The sequence below is a fragment of the Aegilops tauschii genome, chromosome 2 (assembly GCF_002575655.3).
Source record: "Aegilops tauschii subsp. strangulata cultivar AL8/78 chromosome 2, Aet v6.0, whole genome shotgun sequence".
Classification (NCBI taxonomy): Eukaryota; Viridiplantae; Streptophyta; class Magnoliopsida; order Poales; family Poaceae; genus Aegilops; species Aegilops tauschii.
Window position 1 is genome coordinate 7,927,695 of NC_053036.3, and position 21,806 is coordinate 7,949,500.

General features: G+C 47.1%; 1 protein-coding gene and 2 long non-coding RNA genes across 4 annotated transcripts; 1 reads left to right on the plus strand and 2 right to left on the minus strand.

The window, feature by feature from the left end:
• The first annotated feature begins 3,752 nt into the window (after nt 1-3,752).
• LOC109749727 (uncharacterized) lies at nt 3,753-8,276 on the plus strand. Its single transcript, XM_020308682.4, has 2 exons — nt 3,753-7,064; nt 7,499-8,276. Exons 1-2 carry the CDS (start codon nt 4,094-4,096, stop codon nt 8,041-8,043), a joined length of 3,516 nt encoding a protein of 1,171 aa, XP_020164271.1. The 5' UTR covers nt 3,753-4,093; the 3' UTR covers nt 8,044-8,276.
• Nucleotides 8,277-13,719: 5,443 nt separating this feature from the next.
• On the minus strand, nt 13,720-17,032 carry LOC109749742 (uncharacterized). 2 transcript variants are annotated; one of them, XR_012203686.1, is made up of 4 exons: nt 16,824-17,032; nt 16,086-16,194; nt 15,794-15,937; nt 13,720-14,526 (listed from the first exon to the last, which is right to left on the minus strand). It is a non-coding gene; the product is annotated as an uncharacterized lncRNA (long non-coding RNA). The 2 variants fall into 2 exon arrangements; XR_012203685.1 differs by having other exon boundaries at nt 16,086-16,259.
• Nucleotides 17,033-19,536: 2,504 nt separating this feature from the next.
• Nucleotides 19,537-20,227, minus strand: LOC120973293 (uncharacterized). Its single transcript, XR_006670964.2, has 3 exons — nt 19,940-20,227; nt 19,734-19,842; nt 19,537-19,633 (listed from the first exon to the last, which is right to left on the minus strand). It is a non-coding gene; the product is annotated as an uncharacterized lncRNA (long non-coding RNA).
• Between the last annotated feature and the right edge of the window lie 1,579 nt (nt 20,228-21,806).

The following is a 21,806-nucleotide window of genomic DNA, read 5'->3' on the forward strand; positions in this document are numbered from 1 at the left end:
TTCTACACATATCAAGTTCAACATGATATTCAACAACCACAATAAGTTCATCAGAAACATAACAACTCTTAGTTTACCTTCTGTCTATTTGAAATAATTATTTATTCCCAAAATTCTCCCGATTCTCCGCCAATAGCTATCTTCAGCTGAGTTAACAATCAACACCAACTTGGGGTATCTTCCTTCTCAACTACTCCAAAAGCCAATGGATAGATGTTATTGTTTCCATCTCTACCTATAACAGTTAGGATTTGTTGACCTGTGTTCAACTTCACAAAGCAACCATCTAGTAGACCTAAAAATCAGCACACAAGACCATAGTAAACTTCAGAAGACCATAATATACTACACTAGGCCATAGTAAACTTCACAAGACCATAAATGTATATATGTGCATTGCACAGTAACATCCCTATGGAAGGTCTACAACATTTCAGAAACCCATCTCTCTGAGCTACCAGACGAATGAAAGGTCTACAGAATCTAGGTTTTTTTTTTGCTTGGATGCTCTTTCACAACTCTAGTTGTCACAATGCATTTGCTTCCAGGGTTTATATCCACACAACCTGAAGATAGTCTCTGATTCTGGTATACCGTGCTTCCTGATCACCGCTTACCACACCAAGAGCTTGCCGCCTTGCCCTGTAAGCCTTCATCTTCCCAACCACCACACCAAACTTCTCATTTGTCTTGTCTATCACAGTCTCAATTCCTGCTTTTGGATCTGTCCTGAAGCTGTCCTCAACTAATTTGGCCACAAATCTAGCAGGAATCTTACAATTCTCACCACTTGGAGCACATGCATGCTCTAATTGCAACTTCCTAATACAAAATGTTTTTTCATTTGCAATAACAGATGCAACCATGTGAAAGGGACAATCTTTCTCAAGACAGTCAACTATTACCCTGTCTTTGTTGTTCTTGTGGTAATAAAAGTTCCTCCTTTGAGTGACATGCAGGTTAACTAGAGCTCTCCTGAAGTGATAAACATCAGTAAAACACATCTGCAAGCATATTTGCTCCTGTGGTACAAGCCTGTTCTCATCTTACCATTTCCCGGCCTTTCTCTTCTTTGCCCTTGACTTTCAGCCAGATGAGGAGTAGTAGAACACAACTTCTTCATCTGAATCAACAACAAGTTCCTCATCTGTATCCTCATCAAATAATGGAACATAGTATTCCTCAAGTTTTGCTTCTGAACTACAATGATATATTGTTGTGGATCCTCTTCTAATGGGAAATTTCCCCAAAGGTACGGTGCTCGTTCAACAACGCCCTCTTCTTCCTCCTCCTCATCAGGCTCACAAAAAAATCTTCTAGCTCAGAATCACATTCAAAAACCCTCTTCCTCTTCAGATCTTTTATTTTCTGGTGTAGGTTTGCATCCTCCCCCTCTTGCTCAGAATCAGAGCTGTCAAAATCCATCAACTCCCCCTCATCCATGTTTTCTTCTATCTCCATGTTATATTCTTCCTCCATGTTCTCTTGTCCCTCCGTGTTATCTTCTTCTTGCACTATTGGCATGTCATCAAACTCATTAAGGAAATCATCTATCTCTCTAACACCTGGAATATTTTTCCCCTTCCTCACATTGCAACTCTCCTGAGTGATAAGATATTCTCCAAATGAGTCTTCTGTGTGAACACTAACAATTGGACTAGAACAAGATGCTTCTTCTGATTGTTCACTGGTCCGACTTTCATAGACCACAGCTGCATCATCTATACTATAGACCTTAGGAGAACAAATCTCAGAAATTGGAATCTGGTTATCACATCCATCTCCAATTAATGTTGATCTGCAAGTTTGGCATATCTGACTCTCTTTCTTTCATAATTGTGATTGTAACACACCTCTTGTCCTCATACAATATCATCATTTCTTCAACATCTTCCTCAGATTTGATTAACCTCATCCCTGACATTCCTACACCCTCTTGCTTCACACAATACATGGAATCTTTCGGATCATAACACTCTATCCCAATAATTGCTAACAAACTGATAGATGTTATATTACCAGTAAATTGCAACAGACTTGGAAATGGAACCTCACATCCCATGGTTCATCTTCATCTAAACTACAATTAACAACAAGTTCAATTACCAATAAATTTAGTTAACAAAAAGTTAGGTTCAAAGCAAATTCATTTAAAATGCAATTTCACTTAACACTACATTCAGATCAAATAAAATTCAGTTCAAAACAAACTTAGTTAGCACTACATTCAGTTAACAATAAATATAATGTACATTATATTCAGTTAACACTAGCTTCAGCTCAGCACTATATTCAGCACATTTCAGTAACCATACATCCTAAAATGCAGTACCCAAGCCAGCAAATCACATACATTCAAAATAATATATGTAACCCTAATTCCTAAATTTAGTTGGATAAGAGCAAAGTATAAACATATAGTAACAATTATATAGTGCTAAGCATTTTGTAAGCTCAAATTAAAAAAATCACACGAACAAAAATTATAAATCACAAGAGAGAGTTCAGAGGAAGACTCACTCCACGCCGCCTAGGCCGGAAGTGAAGCGGTGGCTCTGCGCAAGATTTGCCTTCCAGACCTGGGCCAATCCTGCTACCGCCCGCAAACTGATGTCGTACGCAGATGGCTTGAACTTGCTGCCGCCTAGCTCGTCACTCACCTTTATGCCGACAACGACAGATCCAACGTCGCCCTGCAACCCTAGCAGGGGAGACCGTGGGAGGGCGAGGACTGGCGGAGGGGCCCGTAGAATCAACGACAGAGTAGTGGTCGTGGCCGTCCCTGCCATCACCGGGAGAGCCGCCGCCGCTGCACGGTGGCCACGAGAGGAGAACCGAGTTCGGGCGGGTAGGCAGAGGGGGACGATAGTCGATTTGGGGGAAGTGGGTGGTTGGTGTCCGACTGGTTAGGTTTTTCCCTACGCCGTCTAACGGCGCATCACGGGCGCCGTCTTGTCCTAGACACGTGGCGCCTAACAGCGGCCCCAGCCATCAGGTTTCCACTCAAATGGTGCAAATGACTCAATCAGCTTTTTTTTTAAACTGTAAGCACAATGGTGACGGTTTTTTGAAAGAAAAAAAAACTAAACGGTGGTGGTTTTGTGAATTAGGAGTCCCCAATTGTGATGGTTTTTTTTGCAATTTACTCGAGATCCATGTTAATTTTCATCGGAGACCACCACTGCTGATTTCCCGCGAATAGATAAAAGCTTTGCAGATCATTGTATTGAAAGAGGAAGAGTTTGCCACGTCACATTCAGAAGAGAACTCTTATCGTGTGCATTTTCTAGGATTTGATTCTACATTTTCTGTCCACTAAGTTTGCTGGAAGAAAACTCTTTTTCGTGCGCATTTCCTGGGATCTAATGCCAGTTTAGAGCACTACAAGTCTATGCATACTTTCTATAAATACATACATTTAATATTAATGTAAACTCTTTTCATGAGCAATTTCTGGGATTTCAGTGCTACCTTTTCCGTCATTTGAGCAGGCCGTTTTATATAGTTGGTACACTAATGATCTCCTCCCCCACAAGCCACTCAAAAGCCCTCAACCAACAGCAACACCTTACTCCAGTACATCATGGCCGCACATCTGCATGACGATTCGTGCTTGCTGCTCTGCCTTGGCGTACACTTGAGAGTAGGTTTAGTTGTACACTGGCTAGCAATAATCAAAGTGAAGAAAAAGGCCAGCAGGCTGAGCTAAATTAAGCTCCCATTGTCAGTGCTAGCACTGCATTTGGTTTTCTTAATCCCTCTCTTTCCCTCCCTCCAATGCACACCCACACTCACTGTTTCTCTCTCTACACTTTCAAACCAGAGAGAGAGAGAGAGCACCAAACAAACAAAGCTTGGATGTTGAGAAGCCCAATGCATCGGAGCAACAACCCTACCCTATTCATTCATGGAGGACACAAGCAAACACCTTTGAGAGTTTTGAGGAAGAGATAGAGAGAGAGAATCCTAGAGAGAGAGAGAGAGAGAGAGCAGCCTCACTTCCATTGTCATCTCCATAGAGATCGTCGCGGTCCTCCATAGTGTATCGTGCACGCAGTCGCACTGCCCCAAGCAAGGCCGAGCCCAGTTTTTGATGCCAGTGTTGCCGCTGCTGCCGGCGACGACGGCAGCCCCGATGCGTCACCTCCACCTCATCCTCTTCCTCCCACTCTTACTCAACCTCCTCCTCTTCACCTCCACCTCCACCACCACCACCGCCGCCGCCTCCACTACCTCCTCGCCCAACCCCGAGGTCGCCTTCCTCTCCTCATGGCTGGCCGCGTCGCCCTCGCGCCCGCCGGACTGGGCCCCGGCCGCCGCGTCCCCGTGCAAGTGGTCGCACGTCGCCTGCGACGCCGCCGGCAGGGCGGTCGTGTCCGTCACCTTCCAGTCCGTCCACCTCGCCGTGCCGGCCCCGTCCGGCCTCTGCGCCGCGCTGCCGGGGCTCGTTAGCTTTGTTGTGTCGGATGCCAACCTGACGGGTGGCGTGCCGGAGGACCTCGCGCTGTGCCGCCGCCTCGCCACGCTTGACCTCAGCGGCAACTCCCTCACGGGCCCCGTCCCGGCGTCGCTCGGCAACTTGACGGCGCTGGAGTCGCTGGTGGTCAACACCAACCTGCTCTCCGGCCCCATCCCGGCGGAGCTTGGCGGGCTCGCGGGGTCGCTGAAGAACCTGCTGCTGTTCGACAACCGCCTCTCCGGCGAGCTTCCCGCGGAGCTCGGCGGGCTGCGGCGGCTCGAGTCCCTCCGCGCCGGTGGCAACCACGACCTCTCCGGCCCGATCCCCGACTCGTTCTCCAAGCTGTCCAGCCTTGAGGTGCTCGGCCTCGCGGATACAAAGATCTCCGGCCAGATCCCGCCGTCGATCGGCAACCTCAAGAGCCTCCAGACGCTGTCGATATACACCACCATGCTCTCCGGCTCCATCCCGCCGGAGCTCGCGCTGTGCGCCAACCTCACCGACGTGTACCTCTACGAGAACGCGCTCTCCGGCGCGCTTCCCCCGGAGCTCGGCGCGCTCCAGAGCCTCCAGAAGCTGCTGCTGTGGCAGAACGCGCTCACCGGCCCCATCCCGGAGAGCTTCGGCAACCTCACGTCGCTCGTCTCGCTTGACCTCTCCATCAACTCCATCTCCGGCGTCATCCCGGCGTCGCTTGGCCGGCTACCAGCGCTGCAGGACCTCATGCTCAGCGACAACAACCTCACCGGCACCATCCCCGTGCAGCTCGCCAACGCGACGGCGCTCGTGCAGCTTCAGCTCGACACCAACGAGATCTCCGGCCTCATCCCGACGGAGCTCGGCCGGAGCCTGACCAACCTGCAGGTGCTGTTCGCGTGGCAGAACCGCCTCGAGGGCGCCATCCCGGCCACCCTTGCGTCGATGGCGAGCCTCCAGGCGCTCGACCTCTCGCACAACCGATTCACCGGCGCCGTGCCGCCGGGGCTCTTCTTGCTGCGCAACCTCACCAAGCTGCTAATCTTGTCCAACGATATCTCCGGCGTGATACCGCCGGAGATCGGGAAGGCAGCGAGCCTCGTGCGGCTCAGGCTCGGTGGCAACCGCATCACCGGGGAGATTCCCGCGGCCGTGGGAGGGATGAAGAGCATCGTCTTCCTCGACCTTGGCAGCAACCGCCTCACCGGCACCGTTCCCGCCCAGCTCGGCGACTGCTCGCAGCTCCAGATGCTCGACCTCAGCAACAACACGCTCACTGGAGCCTTGCCGGATTCGCTCGCCGGCGTGCGCGGCCTGCAGGAGCTCGACGTCTCACACAACCAGCTCACCGGCCCCGTGCCAGAATCCTTGGGAAGGCTGGCGGTGCTGAGCCGTCTCGTCCTCGCCGGCAACGCGCTGTCCGGGACGATACCGGCGGCGCTCGGGCGGTGCCGCGCGCTCGAGCTGCTCGACCTCAGCGACAACCGCCTCTCCGGCGGCATCCCCGACGAGCTCTGCAGCCTCGCCGGCCTCGACATCGCCCTTAACCTCAGCCGCAATGGTCTCACCGGCGCGATCCCGGCGAGGATATCACAACTGAGCAAGCTGTCTGTGCTCGACCTGTCATACAACGCGTTCGCCGGCAGCCTCACGCCGCTCGCCGGGCTCGACAACCTCGTCACCCTCAATGTGTCGCAGAACAACTTCTCCGGGTACCTCCCGGACACGAAGCTCTTCCGGCAGCTCTCGGCGTCCAGCCTCGCCGGGAACTCGGGGCTGTGCACCAAAGGCGGCGACGTGTGTTTCGTTGGCGTGGACGCCGACGGCCGGCCGATGTCGGTGACCGCTAGCGACGATGCGCAGCGCGCGCACCGGCTCAAGCTCGCCATCGCGCTGCTGGTGACCGCGACGGTGGCCATGGTGCTGGGGATGATCGGCATACTCAGAGCGCGCGGGGTGGGCGTGAAGGGCGGAGGTGGGGGCGGGAGCAGCGACTCGGAGGCCGGTGGCGGGGAGCTGGGGTGGCCGTGGCAGTTCACGCCGTTCCAGAAGGTGAGCTTCTCGGTGGACCAGGTGGTGCGGAGCCTGGTCGACGCCAACATCATCGGCAAGGGCGTCTCCGGCGTGGTGTACCGCGTGAGCCTGGACTCCGGCGAGACCATCGCCGTGAAGAAGCTGTGGCCGGCCACGACGGCCGCGGCCGCCGCGTTCAAGGACGCCGGCCGGGACTCGTTCTCGGCGGAGGTGCGCACGCTGGGCTCCATCCGGCACAAGAACATCGTGAGGTTCCTCGGCTGCTGCTGGAACAAGAGCACGCGGTTGCTCATGTACGACTACATGGCCAACGGCAGCCTCGGCGCCGTGCTCCACGAGCGCGGCGGCGGCGCGCAGCTCGAGTGGGACGTCCGGTACCGGATCGTGCTCGGGTCGGCACAGGGTCTTGCGTACCTTCACCATGGCTGCTCGCCGCCGATCGTCCACCGTGACATCAAGGCCAACAACATCCTCATCGGGCTCGATTTCGAGGCCTACATCGCCGACTTCGGCCTCGCCAAGCTCGTCGATGAGGGCGCCGACTTCGGCCGCTCCTCCAACACCGTCGCCGGCTCCTACGGCTACATCGCCCCTGGTATGCCAACCAACCTTCATTTCTGCATAGGGTGTGTCTAGGTCTCAGTCACTTAACCAAGTCTTAGTCAAGTGAGTATATGGCAAGAAAAAGGAAAAAATTGAAAAGAAAATTTTGTACGAATCTCAATGCACGACCAATGTAAAATAACATCGACTGAGACATAATAAGTCTAAGTCGGCTGAGACTTAGCAAAACTGTTCTGCATAGTGCCAGTCTACTGTTGGTCTGTTACCGATATGTTGTTTCTTGTTTTCTTACGTCAGGCTGTTGGTGTTTGATTGTATGCATCTTAGTTATGCGGTCGGATTATTTATCATGATGTTTCTGATTAACGCTATATTTTAAGTTAATAAAGAGGACCTTCATCAAAAAATGATGGTTCAACACACCATCCATGAACAATCCTTCATTTTTTATCTTGTTGGATGCAGAGTACGGGTACATGCTCAAGATCACCGAGAAGAGCGACGTGTACAGCTATGGGGTGGTGGTGCTGGAGGTGCTGACGGGGAAGCAGCCCATCGACCCGACAATTCCGGACGGGCAACACGTGGTGGACTGGGTGCGGCGACACAAGGGTGGCGCCGGCGTGCTGGACCCGGCGCTGCAGGGGCGGTCTGACACGGAGGTGGAGGAGATGCTGCAGGTCATGGGCGTCGCCTTGCTCTGCGTCAGCCCCGTCCCCGACGAGCGGCCGACCATGAAGGACGTCGCGGCCATGCTCAAGGAGATCCGGCTCGAGCGCGAGGAGTACGCCAAGGTCGACGTCCTGCTCAAGGGCGGTGGCGGCGGCTGCGGGTCGCCGGCCAAGGATGCCACCTCGACAACAATGCCATTGGCGACGACAAAGGCCACCACATCGACGTCGAGCACGCCGCCGTGCCGGCAGGGCCCCGGGAGCAGCGCCTGCAATAGCAACAGTAGCAGCTTCTCTGCCGTCTACTCTTCATCGAAGGCCAAATCGCCATTCGATTGACTGATCGTAGGCGCCAAATTTCATTTTCGTTGTGGTGGTTTACTTGGCCGTGTAAATGGTTTTGGTTTGAATGGTGAGAGCACTTAATTAGTGTAAGTTGAGGACTTAGGAAATACTTTGAGGACGAAGAAGAGGAAATTAGAATGAAAACTAAGGCTTTTGATTTCATGGTGTTGAGCTAGTGTTGAATAAAGATCCCAAAGAATCATGGCAGCAAATGCCATGCCATGTCACGAAGGTGTCCAAGTTTCTTCACTGGTGTTAATTCACCCGATTCCTCGTGTACTTTGTTTGGCAGAAGGTTAATGGCTTTAGCTAGCTGTGGCTACTTATATAAATTCCATGATCGACGGCCATAGATAAATTGGCGATTTGGCATAAATCTGTAAAATGCTTTCCAGAGTAGTTCCCCTAGCTAGGAGCTCATGAAGCGTGGAACACACATATTCCTTGCTAGGGTCATTGTTACTCAACCACATTGCATACATCTAGAAATGGAAGACACCAGGGAATCTTGCATTACATTTTCCTTTTGTCTCTCGCCTCTCATGGAATCATCATCGTTGTAGCTAAGCTAGTAAGTGATTTGATGATGCCTTATGTGTTGAGCTAGTAGTGTTTAATGGAAGATCTCAAGGAGTCCTGGCAGCAAATGCCGTGTCATGTCAAATTCGCTAAGTTTCCTCTGAGTAAACAGGAGACAACAAAGGGCTGCCAGACGGATTTCATAGGAACTAGAGTCTGTAGAACATTTTTTTGCCAATATTTAGGAGTTTTTCCCTACATAGCTTGTTTGATTTGCATGACTTTTTTTTACGGGGTACGATCTAAGCCATTCGAATACTCATGAACTTGAAATAACCGACGGCACCTATCGCGTGGTTGATTCGTAGGACTAGAATCATGTCTTTGCACTCTATTTGGAAGAAAATTTTCATTCGCTCAAATCTCATTCTACAATTCCTTGTTTTTTCATGTGTGGAATGCTGTATGATTCAAGTTCATGTGGTTCCAAACCCTAATCCTATAGGATTGAAGAGAACATGCCACTTACAAGTGGATAAAAGCTATTCATGATCATTAAGTCAATGCGGTAGTTTTTAGCAAGAGAGAGAGAGAGAGAGAGAGAGAGAGAGAGAGAGAGAGAGAGTGAAATAGGCCCGTTTCTGCCAAGAACTGTAAGGTGGTAGTTGTAGAGGGAGGTTGCCTGAATTGACTACTCCCTCCGTTCGGAATTACTTGTCGTAGAAATGGATGTATCTAGACGTATTTTAATTCTAGATACATCCATTTTCGAGACAAGTAATTTCGAACGGAGGGAGTAGTAGTTTACTCGAAGTAAAGACATATGCCATAATGCTTTTCAAGACCGGATTGAAGGAGCTCTTCGAATAATTTTGCATGTTTCCTAAGACAGGAGTTGGATGAACCGTATTTTATTTCTTTGTTTTGGTTGTCTTTTCTACATCTATAACTCTTACGAATGAAAATACCGTAGACCAATTCAGGGCCTCAAAGAAAACACAAACACAAACACAAACACAAACACACACACAGAGAAAAATGACCCGCCGTGGTAACAAGTGGAGATGGAATCGATGCCAAGACATGCTCCGTTGTGAGATTAAACTGTGAAAACCCCAAGAAGTGAAGTGATGGGATCACGCGGCCGCATGTGGATGCACGAGAAGGAAGCACACACTACTAACTACGTGCCCATCGCATCGAGCTGTAAAAATTCCTCTGACCCGAAACTGTAAAAAAATATGGTACTCCTACAGGCAGAGCTGGCAGCAGGTAACTTACCGGCGGAAATTCACAAGAGTTCTAGTAGATCCCAATGCAGCGCAGTGGCCGCGAATATCATCTTGTTAGATCCAAGTGCTCTGGTGCTTCCGTTGATTTTTACTGCCAGAGATGCTTAAACCGTAGCAGCACAGGTTTGGGCAGGGCACATTTTGGGCCAAGTGATAAAAACTACTAGTGTGGTCAAGAAAGATTCTGTAGTACTACTCGGTGAAGTTGAATTTACTAGGATCTGGTAATTACTACTGCAGATGCAGGTGCACGCAAGCCATGTGACACGAGAGCTGTCAGCTGCAGTAAAAAAAAGTCGGGTAAAGTTTGGCAAAGGTAAAAGTATGATGACAAACGCACTAAACACACTTCCGCTATCTACATAGTTAAGATGCACACAGTTAACATTAGCGCACACAAAAATTATACTGACAACTAGCAAAGTCAACAATACCGAAGCTACACCTTAGTTGAGTAAAAAAGAACAAAAACTGAAGCGATAAACAACGATCAACAATCTACAACAACATCCATATCCGCGCCAACCATCTATTGACATTGCCGGTACAATGAGAAAGATTTTGCGACATCAACGACTTCAAAAAGGCTACGTAGCTCAAGCATCATCATTGCTGGATCCAACTTGATTTTCACCTAGAAGAAATAGTTCGAGCAAATTTGAGGAATGCCTTCAACAAGGTAATGACACAAGAAATATCGCCATTGCCAGATATAACCGATAAGGATCAGACCTTGGGCTTCACCCCGAAGCTCGAGACCGATGTTTAAGATGCACCACCGAATCGTAGTCATCCAGTGTTGTCGCCACTACTTTCCGCAATCCCAGCAGCTATGTGCATAGCACGGTCTTGACGTGAGATGCCACGTAAGTGAAGACCATGCTCGCATAAGCAGCAGTCGAGCCACGATAAGAGCCGGTCACCACCAACATGCAACAGGTACAAACAACGAAGGTCACCATCGCATTTCGCAATGAAAATTGAAGGATGAAGCTCATCAGCACCGCCAAATCCTAATTCAGCGTGCTCCAGCTGTTCCACACCATCCACCTACTCGCCCCCCTCGTCCATGGCGGTAGAATCAGGCAACAAATATTTACCGTTGCTACCGGATTTGAAGACCCACGATCCTTGGTCCCGTGCTGATGGGATAGTGGCCACTAATGTGTCACCGTGAGAGACCGCCGACCCAGCCAGAAAAGCCACCGTCGCCGCTACACATCCTACTTTCCAATTTCCAACATATTCGTCTTGCTCTCCATCGCGGACCTCCGCCCCACTGTCGCTTCAGCCGTCGGTACTCACATCACCAGCTGAATGTCGATTCAGGACAACGTGGGTGCACTCAACGTGCAGAGAATCTTGGAGTTTCTTCAGCTTGCTGAGGTCATCAATAAGCTGTCCAATACATCATTTGATCGGCTTATGCACCCCTCTTCCCCGGTGACCTCCTGATCCTATCACGTTACCTAGCTAGGAAGAACTATGGGCCCTGCTAAAGAGGTCTTTGTTTGTCTTGCGGTGGATTATTGGTGTTCGACGCCAGGCAGTTCGAATGTTGAGGACTGTGTCGCACCCAGATTTTTGCCAACTATTGGGCCAAGACGGCAGGTTGATCTTCCACATGCTCACGAAGAGCCTGTTACCTGGACATTCTCTGATCTTAACTCACAGGTCTAAAATCCACTTCTTCCTTTTCCTTTTCCTTTTTCTTTTGCTGTTATGTTCCCTTTTCCAATTTTTTTGCCTTAGTCTTCTGCCGCGTATGATGGATCCATCCAATTAACGAGTGATTAGCAACGATGCAGAACAACGATAAGCACAATGGTCCACATCAGCAAATCAGAGAGGCAGCAACTGCCAACATAAAGATTTAGATCTTGGGCAGCAAGCGTGCATGCCCGGCGGCGTGATCAGGCGGTCTGCATGCAATAGCTTGCCTAATAGAATACAAAAGTCTAATAGGTTGGCAATCAACATGATGACTTGTATGATGTGTTGAACAAAGTATTTGGGATGAGCTAGCTATCTGCATACAATGGACTTGAGAAAGTCTTGTTTTTGAATTTTCGGACTTGAGAAAGTTATCAGTGCTAAGATATGTAGGACCTCCCCCCCAAAAGCAGAAAGACATGTAGGACCTACAAGAGTGTACTTGAGTTGTTTGAGATAGTAAGAAACTCTACTAAGCATTCAAATATACCAATGAAAATTAGAACTTTTTTTTACTAATGTTGCGAGGCAACTTCTTATAGGCAAGGCGGAATGGAGAGGACGACGGTGACCGGCGATCAGTGCATGAGTTGGGTAACTCTACAAAACTAGAGGATACCCCACGCATTGCTGCGGTTGAAAACATGATTTTTTTAAATAAAAACACGGAGATTTTTTGGAAAATTTTAATTTTCTTTAAATAACATGATGAACTTGAAAAATCTGAATAATTTACAAAAATATTATCCTTATTTTAGAAACATGAAAATTTTTTGTTTGAAATTCCAAACATCTTTCAGAAAATCTGTTTATTTAATAAGACCAGTTTTAAAATATATTTGGAAACGTGATTTTTTTTTAAATTTTAAAAAATCTCCAAACAGTAGAGAAAATAACTCGAGAAAATTAGCAAATAAAATAACCGAACAAAGGAAATAAAACACATTATCTCTACTCCTAATGGAGCACTTGGTAGCCTAGTACGGTTTATTTTCGTCCGTCTTTTCTTCGTCCCACCTCCCACCACCCCCTCCCATTGGTTTTCTAATCCATTGGTTTATTTTTCTCTCCACTCTTTTCTTTCAAAAAATCAGCACTTTCCTAACATACAAAAGATCACAGATCTAACTTTCCTCACTTATCCAAATCAATCGATCTCTCTCATTAATGCAATTTGTGTTGGGAAACAAATAATAGATTTTTAGAAAACAAATAATGGATTTTAAGAAAATTAACAAGTAAAACATGACAAAAATCTTATCTCTACTCCTAACTAGTAGAATGCCCGTACGTTGCCACGAGCATTTTAAAAATCTTCTTGGTTCATCATGATCATGTTCTACGGGAAAAAAAATCCGAGGTTTATGGATATATGATATTCCTCGTCGCAATTAATATCACTAAATTTCTCGATCCATCAAACCGTGGGTAAGTAAAAAAGTAAATGAATCTGAGTTGAGTGGAATAAAGATCGATCAAATGAATGAACAAACGAATCGCGCACATGTCGTTCATCAGTTCTTCTCCGCCAGAAAATGGAACCCAATACGTTGTTGCTGCAATATTTCATTGGTCCTCAGAACCCACCAGCCTCCTCGGTAGCGCCAAGGAACCCCGTTTGGCCATCACTTCCGCCGCCGGCTTCAACATCACCCCTTACATCTCTCCGCCAGCTCTGCCACGATGCCATGTCCACCATGTTTCACTTCATCATACATTACTCTCGTAACATAAGTACTATTGTTCAAGCATGCATACCAGTCGTTAGATCAAGTACAGCTAAACGGTTGTGATCCGCCACTTTTCACGCTCCCCTCCCTCCGCGAGACGTCTCCCGCACTGCGTCAAAGACACTCCCCTCATGCACGCGGCCAATGTAGGTCGTCGCCCCTCAGAGGCCTCCCTCACCGGCCACAGACCTCGCCGCAAGTCGCACCTCGCCATGACCAAACTCCAACACACACACACACACACATGCTACACCTCGGTTACTATGCTAGACATGCATATAGAATGCTAAATATTTTGTTTCTGATATTTTCTTATTTCTTTTGTAAAAATATGTGAAGCACCATTAGAACACAACATAAATCCAATATATCAAATATGTTAAAATCCACTAAATAATGTTAGTAAAGTACTCCCTCCGTTCCTTTATGTAAGGTGTATTATTTTCGGCACGGTGACCAAGGCGCATAATTATAGAGGTGTTAGGACAAAATTACCCTTGAAAATTTTGTTAGTTAGTGGCAAGTAAATAAGTGAGTCCAGGAAAGTAAGAGATACATGCAATCAAGAGAGAGATAGTTTCTTCTTTTGATATAAGGAGAGATACATGAAATCAGGAGAGATATACTTTCCTCTTTCTGGAGGGATACAAATGGAATTATGAGAATTTAGAAGAAATGCACCTTACATTGTGGAATTTTATCAAAAAACAAATACACCTTATATAAAGGAATGGAGGGGGTATATACCAACTTGCACTTCCAATACACTGAATGAAAAATATACATACATCAACATTCACTACTCCTTTCAACAATGATAGAACATGATCACTTGTTCGTCTTTCAGCGGACAATCTTTGACCACTGGCGACCGGGAAGCTGTTGGAGATCGCTCCTCAGCTGGCTTAGCTGTTTGTTCATCTAATAAAGGAAAGGCTTACCTTTTCGTTAATTTCAGTCTTGCAGAGTTGCAACCCCTCAAGTATTTGGTCACCTATATTTTCTTGTTTTTTTTCAGTACCTTATTTCATAATTATCCTATGTATTTTCTCGAAGAGTGCAGGCTTATTCTACGCGAATTCCCCTCCATCCTCGAGTTACCTGGCCACCGTGGTAGCTCCTCTCCTCCCTCTTGCTGCTCCATGTGCTAGCACTGAAAATGCCAAATCATATTGTGTCCTTGCATCTTTTATGTATGTAGTTCTGATCAATCACACAAATACCTAAAAGCAAAGAAGAAAACCAAAGTGAAATTGCTGGGAAAATGTCAGGAAATCACATACTGCTAGATGAATCATAAGAATATGTGTACCCCATTATGTCTCAGATCATCATAATATAGTGATAGGTGATGTATATGGAGATAAAAGATATTGGCAATAATCAATCATCCTTACTGGTTAAAGAAAGAAATTGGTCATCTAAAGTTATGAATATGAAGATAATGAACCCATGGAGATACTAATGATTAAAATTATCCTTCCTTTCAATCTGCATCTTTAACAAACAGGATACTAATGATTAAAAGCTGCGTCATTGTCATTCCAAAACATCCACAGGTGAAGCCTATAAGTCACACGCTAGAGCCCTCATCTTGGCACTACCTTCTCCCTGCCCATTTAATTCAATGTATGCCATGTCATGTCCCACTAACAATGTGTTTGTTTCCTAACATACATTTCAAATGGATATAATAAGGAAGCTTCACAAAAATATCATGTGCACTAAAGCTTACAAGGTTCCGTCGGCATAAAGCTTGAGAAACAACATGTGGTTGTTTGATACATTAAGAAGGTCCATCGACGCTAGTCACAAATGATATTTTCTCTTGCGACACAAATAAGTCATTAGACAGGCCTTGCAAGACATGGTGTAAACTCTTGACCGGTTCATCCTGTGCGGCTGTGTTGCAGTCTAAAGTTCAACAGCCCACCTATCCGCATTGGTTGGTAAAAACAATACCATGCTAATAAGATAATCTGAAGGCCATTACAACAATAGAAAGGAGGTCAAGATTAATGGTAAAATGGTCTAGTTATCAAGCCATATGGTGAAATTAATTGCATTGTATAAGGAAGAACATACATATTCCCAAGTAGTGTTCAAGGCTAAATGCTCCGATTCTGATTTTAATGGTATTATTACAGATTGGATACTTATTAATTATTATTATTGAGCAGGAGGACACTTGTGGTTTGTGTAATTGAATTTGCACTGCACATTTTCCAAGAATCTCTATAGGCCTTTGTCTTATAGTGGCCGCCCGACCTTCTTGCATAGCCAACATATAAATGATTTGGACACAAGATTCTATGCAAGAGTATCTAGGTGCATCGAACTAAAGGATATAGTGCCACAGCCAGTAAATCTGGTTTCGGTTAAAGTAATAGCCCTACAGATGGTACAAAGTAGTAGCAAGACAGACAACTTTCACTCTTAGTACAAAATAGAAGTACAAAGAGAAAAATAGTGAAGAGTTGGACTAATAACCTTGCTATAAAAGCTTGGCTCTTGGTAGTGTGTAGGCTTTACTTTCTTCTTGGAACCTCCAAATTGGTGGAAACACGATTACTTAATGAAAATATGGCCACCGGGCTTCAACCATTTCACTATTCTACCTATCAGCTTCTCAACCTACAGGTAGAAGGTACCAACTATAAATTCCAAGCATTGTAAAAAACTGAAAAGAGAAAGTATATTGTTCTCCAATAATGAGCATCATTCACAAGTTGGGGCCTAATTTCCTGCAAAAAAGAATAAAATAAGTTGGGGCTGATTGTACCTCCTAGTTTTTCTTGAGGCACTTCATTCATAGATGGAGGCGGGTGGATGAACCACCCTTGCACATGAAGGTGAAGTGCACTCACCACACAACCGCGAGCGCCTCGTTGCTGCTTCCACCACCAGAGAGCAAGATGGATGCCGGCAATGGAAGAGCGTGCATGAGAATCATAGACTACACATGATTAAAGATTCAGAAACATATAGGCTTTGGGCGTCTCAGCTCATAATATATAACACAAATACAGAAGTAGCAAATTCTGAAACATTTAGTGGAGTCCAATATATCCCACTTGTTTACATATTCAGCTCTTATCAGTTTTACCTCAACAAAGAGGTGATCATTAATTTTGGAACCCACATGTCAGCGTACATGAGAATCATAGACCACACATAATTAAAGATTCAGAAACATACTGTCTTTGGGCATCTCAGCTCACAATAACACAAATATGGAAGTAGTAAATTCCGAAACATTTAGTGGAGTCCAATATAGCCCACTTGTTTACATTCAGCCACGCCGTAGGTCCAGAATAAATGCATTGCACGCTTGTCATTTTCAGTGCTTGTTTCAGTAAGAATTTGCATGAACTTTTAGCGAGTCAAGATATTTGTGCAAACAATTACATAAACCAAACAATGATATAAGTATAGAAGTCATTCGATTGTTTAACTGCAGCACATCCGTCTAGCTAACTAAAACAATAACCAAAATATATGAAAAAGGGATAATACTAACCATAAGCTTGTATATCTTCAGTCTTGGCTCATACACCAACAATCAACTTGAAAAGGTAGAAACTGCTGACAGTAAAAAGAAGGTAAGTGAAACAATTAAGAGATTTTTCGAAGAGAAGCTCACTTTAGTTGTATGCAACCTCCGGCAACCATGTCTTCATGTGAGCATCTCCTCAAGCTAGCAATAGTTCACCGTGACCCTTGTTTGCTTCTCACCCAGCCTGTAGGATCGGCAATCAATTTATTCAATGAGAGAAACAAACTTAAGTACAAATCTGATGAAATTCGAACATAATTAGAAATAACCTAATGCATCAAATCAACCAATAAACTGATTAAGATTTTTTTTCAAAAGGGGATAACCCAACTGATTAGAACATTACTTGCTAGATTTCCTGTCCTTGTGGATCATATGAATACTCCATGCACATCAACACGTCAGGGGTGGTGTGGCCACAGATGGGTTCCTCTTGTGTACCAAGCGAATGGAACCACTTCATCCACGGAGGCGGCGTCCCTAGGGATCGGCAGAGGCGGCGGTGTGCCCTGGGCTTCCGTGATGGCGGAGGCGGAGGCAGGAAACCCTAGACAGAAATCGAGGGAGGAGTGGCGGCACGGTTTTTTTCTTCTGTAATATTTTGTAAAGAGAATAAAATGCAGGTGGTGGTGGGAGACGGGATGAAAAAAACTGGACGAAAGTGGTGGGACAAAAGAAACCCTAGCCGTGTACGCAATCCTACCAATTGCTTCATTAGGAGTAGAGACAAAAGCAAGGCTGCACACACCTAGGTTCGGCGCTCTTAATTAAATTTAACAAGCAGCAAATAATGTCAAAATTCATCAAAGTTACTTAATCTGTTGTCAGCGATGACTTGTTGCACATACCAGAGGTCTAATATTCTTTCATTCTCTTCTCTTTTCTTTTGGAGTAATATGATAAATTAGCTAGGTCCATGCCCAGTCTACACTGAAAGAGCATGAGAGCATCTCCAATAGATGGTCCAAAATTTGGCGGTCCAAAACCGGAGTTGTAAAATTTGGAGCACCAAAAAGTGCGTTTTGGAGCTCCGAAAAAAGTTCAACTCCAACAGATGGTCCAATTGATGGTCCAAAAGAGCAACTCCAATAGATGGTCCAAAATGAAGCTGTAAATTCCTGAAATTTTGCGAAGTCTGAGAATTCGCCATTTTAAACATCACTTAGCTGTTTTCAGAATGCTACAACTATTGTCTGTACCTCCTATGATTTTGTGCCTTATATCAATTTTGAGCATTTTTCTGTGATCTACATGTTAGTACCAATTACATCCATATTAGAGCTCATTTGCTTGATCATCAATAGCTCTAAAGTAGCTATGAAAATAAAGCTGTTTTTCGGTTTTTCTGTTAACAGAACATACCACTTTGCGATTTTCATAGGATTTAATCCATGCATTGAAAGGATTTGGTCCAGTGGGATAAAATGGATTTTGTCATGTATACTTTCTACTCATATTATTTTCTCTCATGTTAACAAATGTTTAGACACTGTTTAGGGGCTGTTTAGAGGGCTAGTCAGTGTAATATCAGGAAAGGTAGGTAGCAGCTACAGTACCTAGCAGTACAAGCAGAGCAGCGATGGAAATAGCCGAGCGTGGGCGGTCGGCCGTAGCAAGCAGTAGCGCGGCCGTAGCAACGGGCAGGCAAGGGGGAGTAGCACCAGGCGCAGCAGCGCGGGCCAAGCAGAGCCACGGCGCCAGGAGTGAGTTGCAGGCGACGCAGGGTGCAGCGGCGACGAGCGGGCGGAGCAGAGCCACGGCGCCTGGGAGCGGCTGGAGCGCAGCAGGGGCGCGGTGTCGCGCCCGCGGACTGCGCGAGCTGGCGAAGGCGGGCGCGGCTGAGCGGCCAGGAGCTCGCGACAGGCATGACCATGGCGCGGCCACGCGAGGCAGCGGAGGCGGGGCTGTGGTGGCTGGGCAGGAGGCGAGCGGGACGGGCGGCCGCAGCGAGCGAGCGCGAGGCGGCGCCGGATCTGATTCGGGCGGCGTGTGGCGGGGCGGTGGCGAACGGGTGGGAGGTCGCGGGCGGGCGGGCGGGCGGGAAAGGAAATGAAGTGGCGGTTGGGCGTTAGCGGGCGGCGGCTGGTTTTGGACCAGATGCACCTCGTGATATAAATTTGCACCGCGAGGTGTTGCATTTTACATCACGAAGAGGCCGCGGTCCAATTTTTTTACATATGGACCGTCTGTTGGAGCTGCGTTTTTTGCCTCAGACGGTCCAAAAGTTAGTTACTTTTACATTTGGACCATCTATTGGAGATGCTCTAAGAACTTATTTCTGGGATTGTAGGCTAAACGGAAGTATGGCAAGCCACGCAGATAACAGGGCAACTCGAAACTATTTTTTCAAGCAAATATAAACAGTATCAGACACACATAAATCATACCACAGTATCATACTTCAGACGTAACCGAACAAACAAAATTCATATCAGAGTATTTAGACATAAGTTGTTTACATTAGCCAGCGTTATATCCAACGGAACTTGAGGAAATTATTTTCTTAAATACAGAGAAGGTTTACCTCACTGAATGGACCTTTATATCATCACGCTCGACGCTGCTATCCTGCATAGTGCAGACATGCATGTTAATTACTATGCATAAGAAGTGTATTAGGACCACCGTATACTTACATAGTTAGGAAAAATAACCATGTCAACATCATCGGGGACGTCAGCTAACAGGCGTCTGATGGAATACTCGGGAGCTCCACCGGGATATAGCAACTCATTGGTGTCTAGATGGATCATTATCCAATCCATGCCAGATTCCTACCACGAAGAAAAATGCCTTTTGTTTATGATAAATACAATACACTAAATGAACACTATTAATAATTGCTGGTGATAATCCGAAAACAAACATACATACCCGGGCCATCACAATGGCCATCTCCATGTTGAGTGATTGCTTCACAAACAGTTCGTGGTTGCAAGGCTTGTAGAAGAATCCTGCGAGCCAGGTTTCATTCCAGATTCGGCTGCAGGTGAAACATATACATCATCAAAATGGGCATCAAAATGAATTTGTGTATAGCCTGACGAGGCACGCGGGCGGCGAAGATTGTTTCGGACCACCTGGCCTGCTGCTCCTCAAGCTCCTTGGTCCTGTACCCCACCTTCACCCCCTAAAGAAGAAGAAGAGAAACAGAGTCAGAGATTGAGAACAAGCAGAGTGAAATTGGTACTACTGGATTCTTGGAAATCTCAAGCGAGGAATGCACGGGGATGGACTCGAGGACCCCGGCGACACTGGGCTTGGCGGCCTTGCCCTCGACAAAGAGCAAAAAGTGCGCGACGCCGACGACCTTGCGGTAGAAGAGCCACGGCAGGATCTGGTCCAGGCCTGCGGAGGTGCTCGTTTGCACGCACACCTGGCAAGCAAGCAAAAGATCAGCAGGTCGGTCACATCGGCCGGCGGCCGGCGAGGAGGAGGGTGGAGGTGAGATTGGAAAGGTAGTACCTTGGGGTGGTGGGGGTCCGGCGCGTCGAAGTGGAAGGACCAGCCGCGGAGGTTGGGGAAGGCGGGGGCGGCGAGCACCTCGACGCAGGAGGCGGCGGAGGAGTGGAGGGAGTGCAGCCTCGACGGGGCCGGCACGGCCAGGCGAGCAGGCCAGCGGGAGCCGGCGTCGTCCACGCCGCCGCCGTGCCACTGGAGCGCGAACGCGAGGAGGGCGAGCGCGAGCGGTTGGGCGGTGAGGAGGAGCAGCAGGTGGCGCCACACCGCGCCGCCGCCGCAGACGCGGTGGTGGACAGCGACCGGAGATCGGGCCGAGGGCGACGCCAGAGAAGAGCACAACCCTAGAGCGGGGTGTATAGGGTTCGTTGTATTCGACAGGATCCGTCGCCAGGACTGGCGCAGAAGGAGGTAGCGCGGCTGTCGGGGGCCAGCTGCTCGGACCGGCACCGGATGCATGCGAGTGCTTCGAGGGCAGGAGGAATCGCTCGTACGTGCGAGCGTCTGGTTAATTTTCGTAGGTTTATTTTCATAGATTTTTTAACACCGTTTTTTTCTGGATCGACCGGAGGTTTGCCGCCTGGACCTCGTGGGTGCATAGCTAATTTCTTTTGTTGGTTCGCGGGTCTAGGGATGAATCGCTGGGCCGTGGGAGGTGGGAGGGAGGACGAAAATAAACCGGCGTTGGTGGGATGAAATTTAACCGTGGAATGGAGACTACCAACTGAGACATTAGGAGTAGAGATGGAGCAGTTTCTAGGATTGCGTCCACGGTTTATTTTCGTCCCATCACTCTCGTCCGTTTTTTCTGACCGGTTATTTTTCGTCTCCCCTCCCACCTGCCTTTTCGCTTCACCACCCACATAAACCCATCAGATTAGTTACCATGTAAAAAAATAAAGGACGAGGCTAGGGAGCGCCGCTGCGCTCGTTTGTTTATTTGAGCGCATTGCCGTATATAGTAAGTGCATGTCGTTATGTCCAGTTGTCCAGTGTAGAAAAGGAAATTATTTGGTCATATCCCGTAGCGCACGTGGCTACCGATTGAATCAGCCTAGATCATCTCCCATGTGCATTTATTTAGGGTTTAAAAAGTTGTAAAAGCCATAACTTTTGATTCAAGCATCAAAATCAAGTTCCGTTTTCACAGTCAGGTTTCTGACGACGAGTTCTTCAAAACGAGATCTCATATGAGTTGGTTTCGTTAAACTTTTTTTTTGAGGGCAACTTTGGGTGCAATGGAGGCAACTATAGTGCTATTGAGGAGCAACTTCTTCTTTTTGGCCTAATTGGACTTCTTTTTGGCCTAGTTGGACTCACTATTAGGTTGATTTGCATAAAAACAAGAAAAATCACACAAAACATAAGGCATCTTTAGTGTACATACAAAGCAACTTCACTGCACTATATATATTTGTCAGTTTTGCTAACATTATTCCAACTTGTGTATCATGGCCGTTCAATTGCCTATTGTTGATGGTTAGTTGC

Coding starts and splice junctions, on each gene's coding strand:
- LOC109749727 (XM_020308682.4), top strand. CDS start 4,094: ATGCCAGTGTTGCCGCTGCTGCCGGCGACGACGGCAGCCCCGATGCGT. Junction 7,065..7,498: donor CTACGGCTACATCGCCCCTG/GTATGCCAACCA, acceptor TGTTGGATGCAG/AGTACGGGTACATGCTCAAG.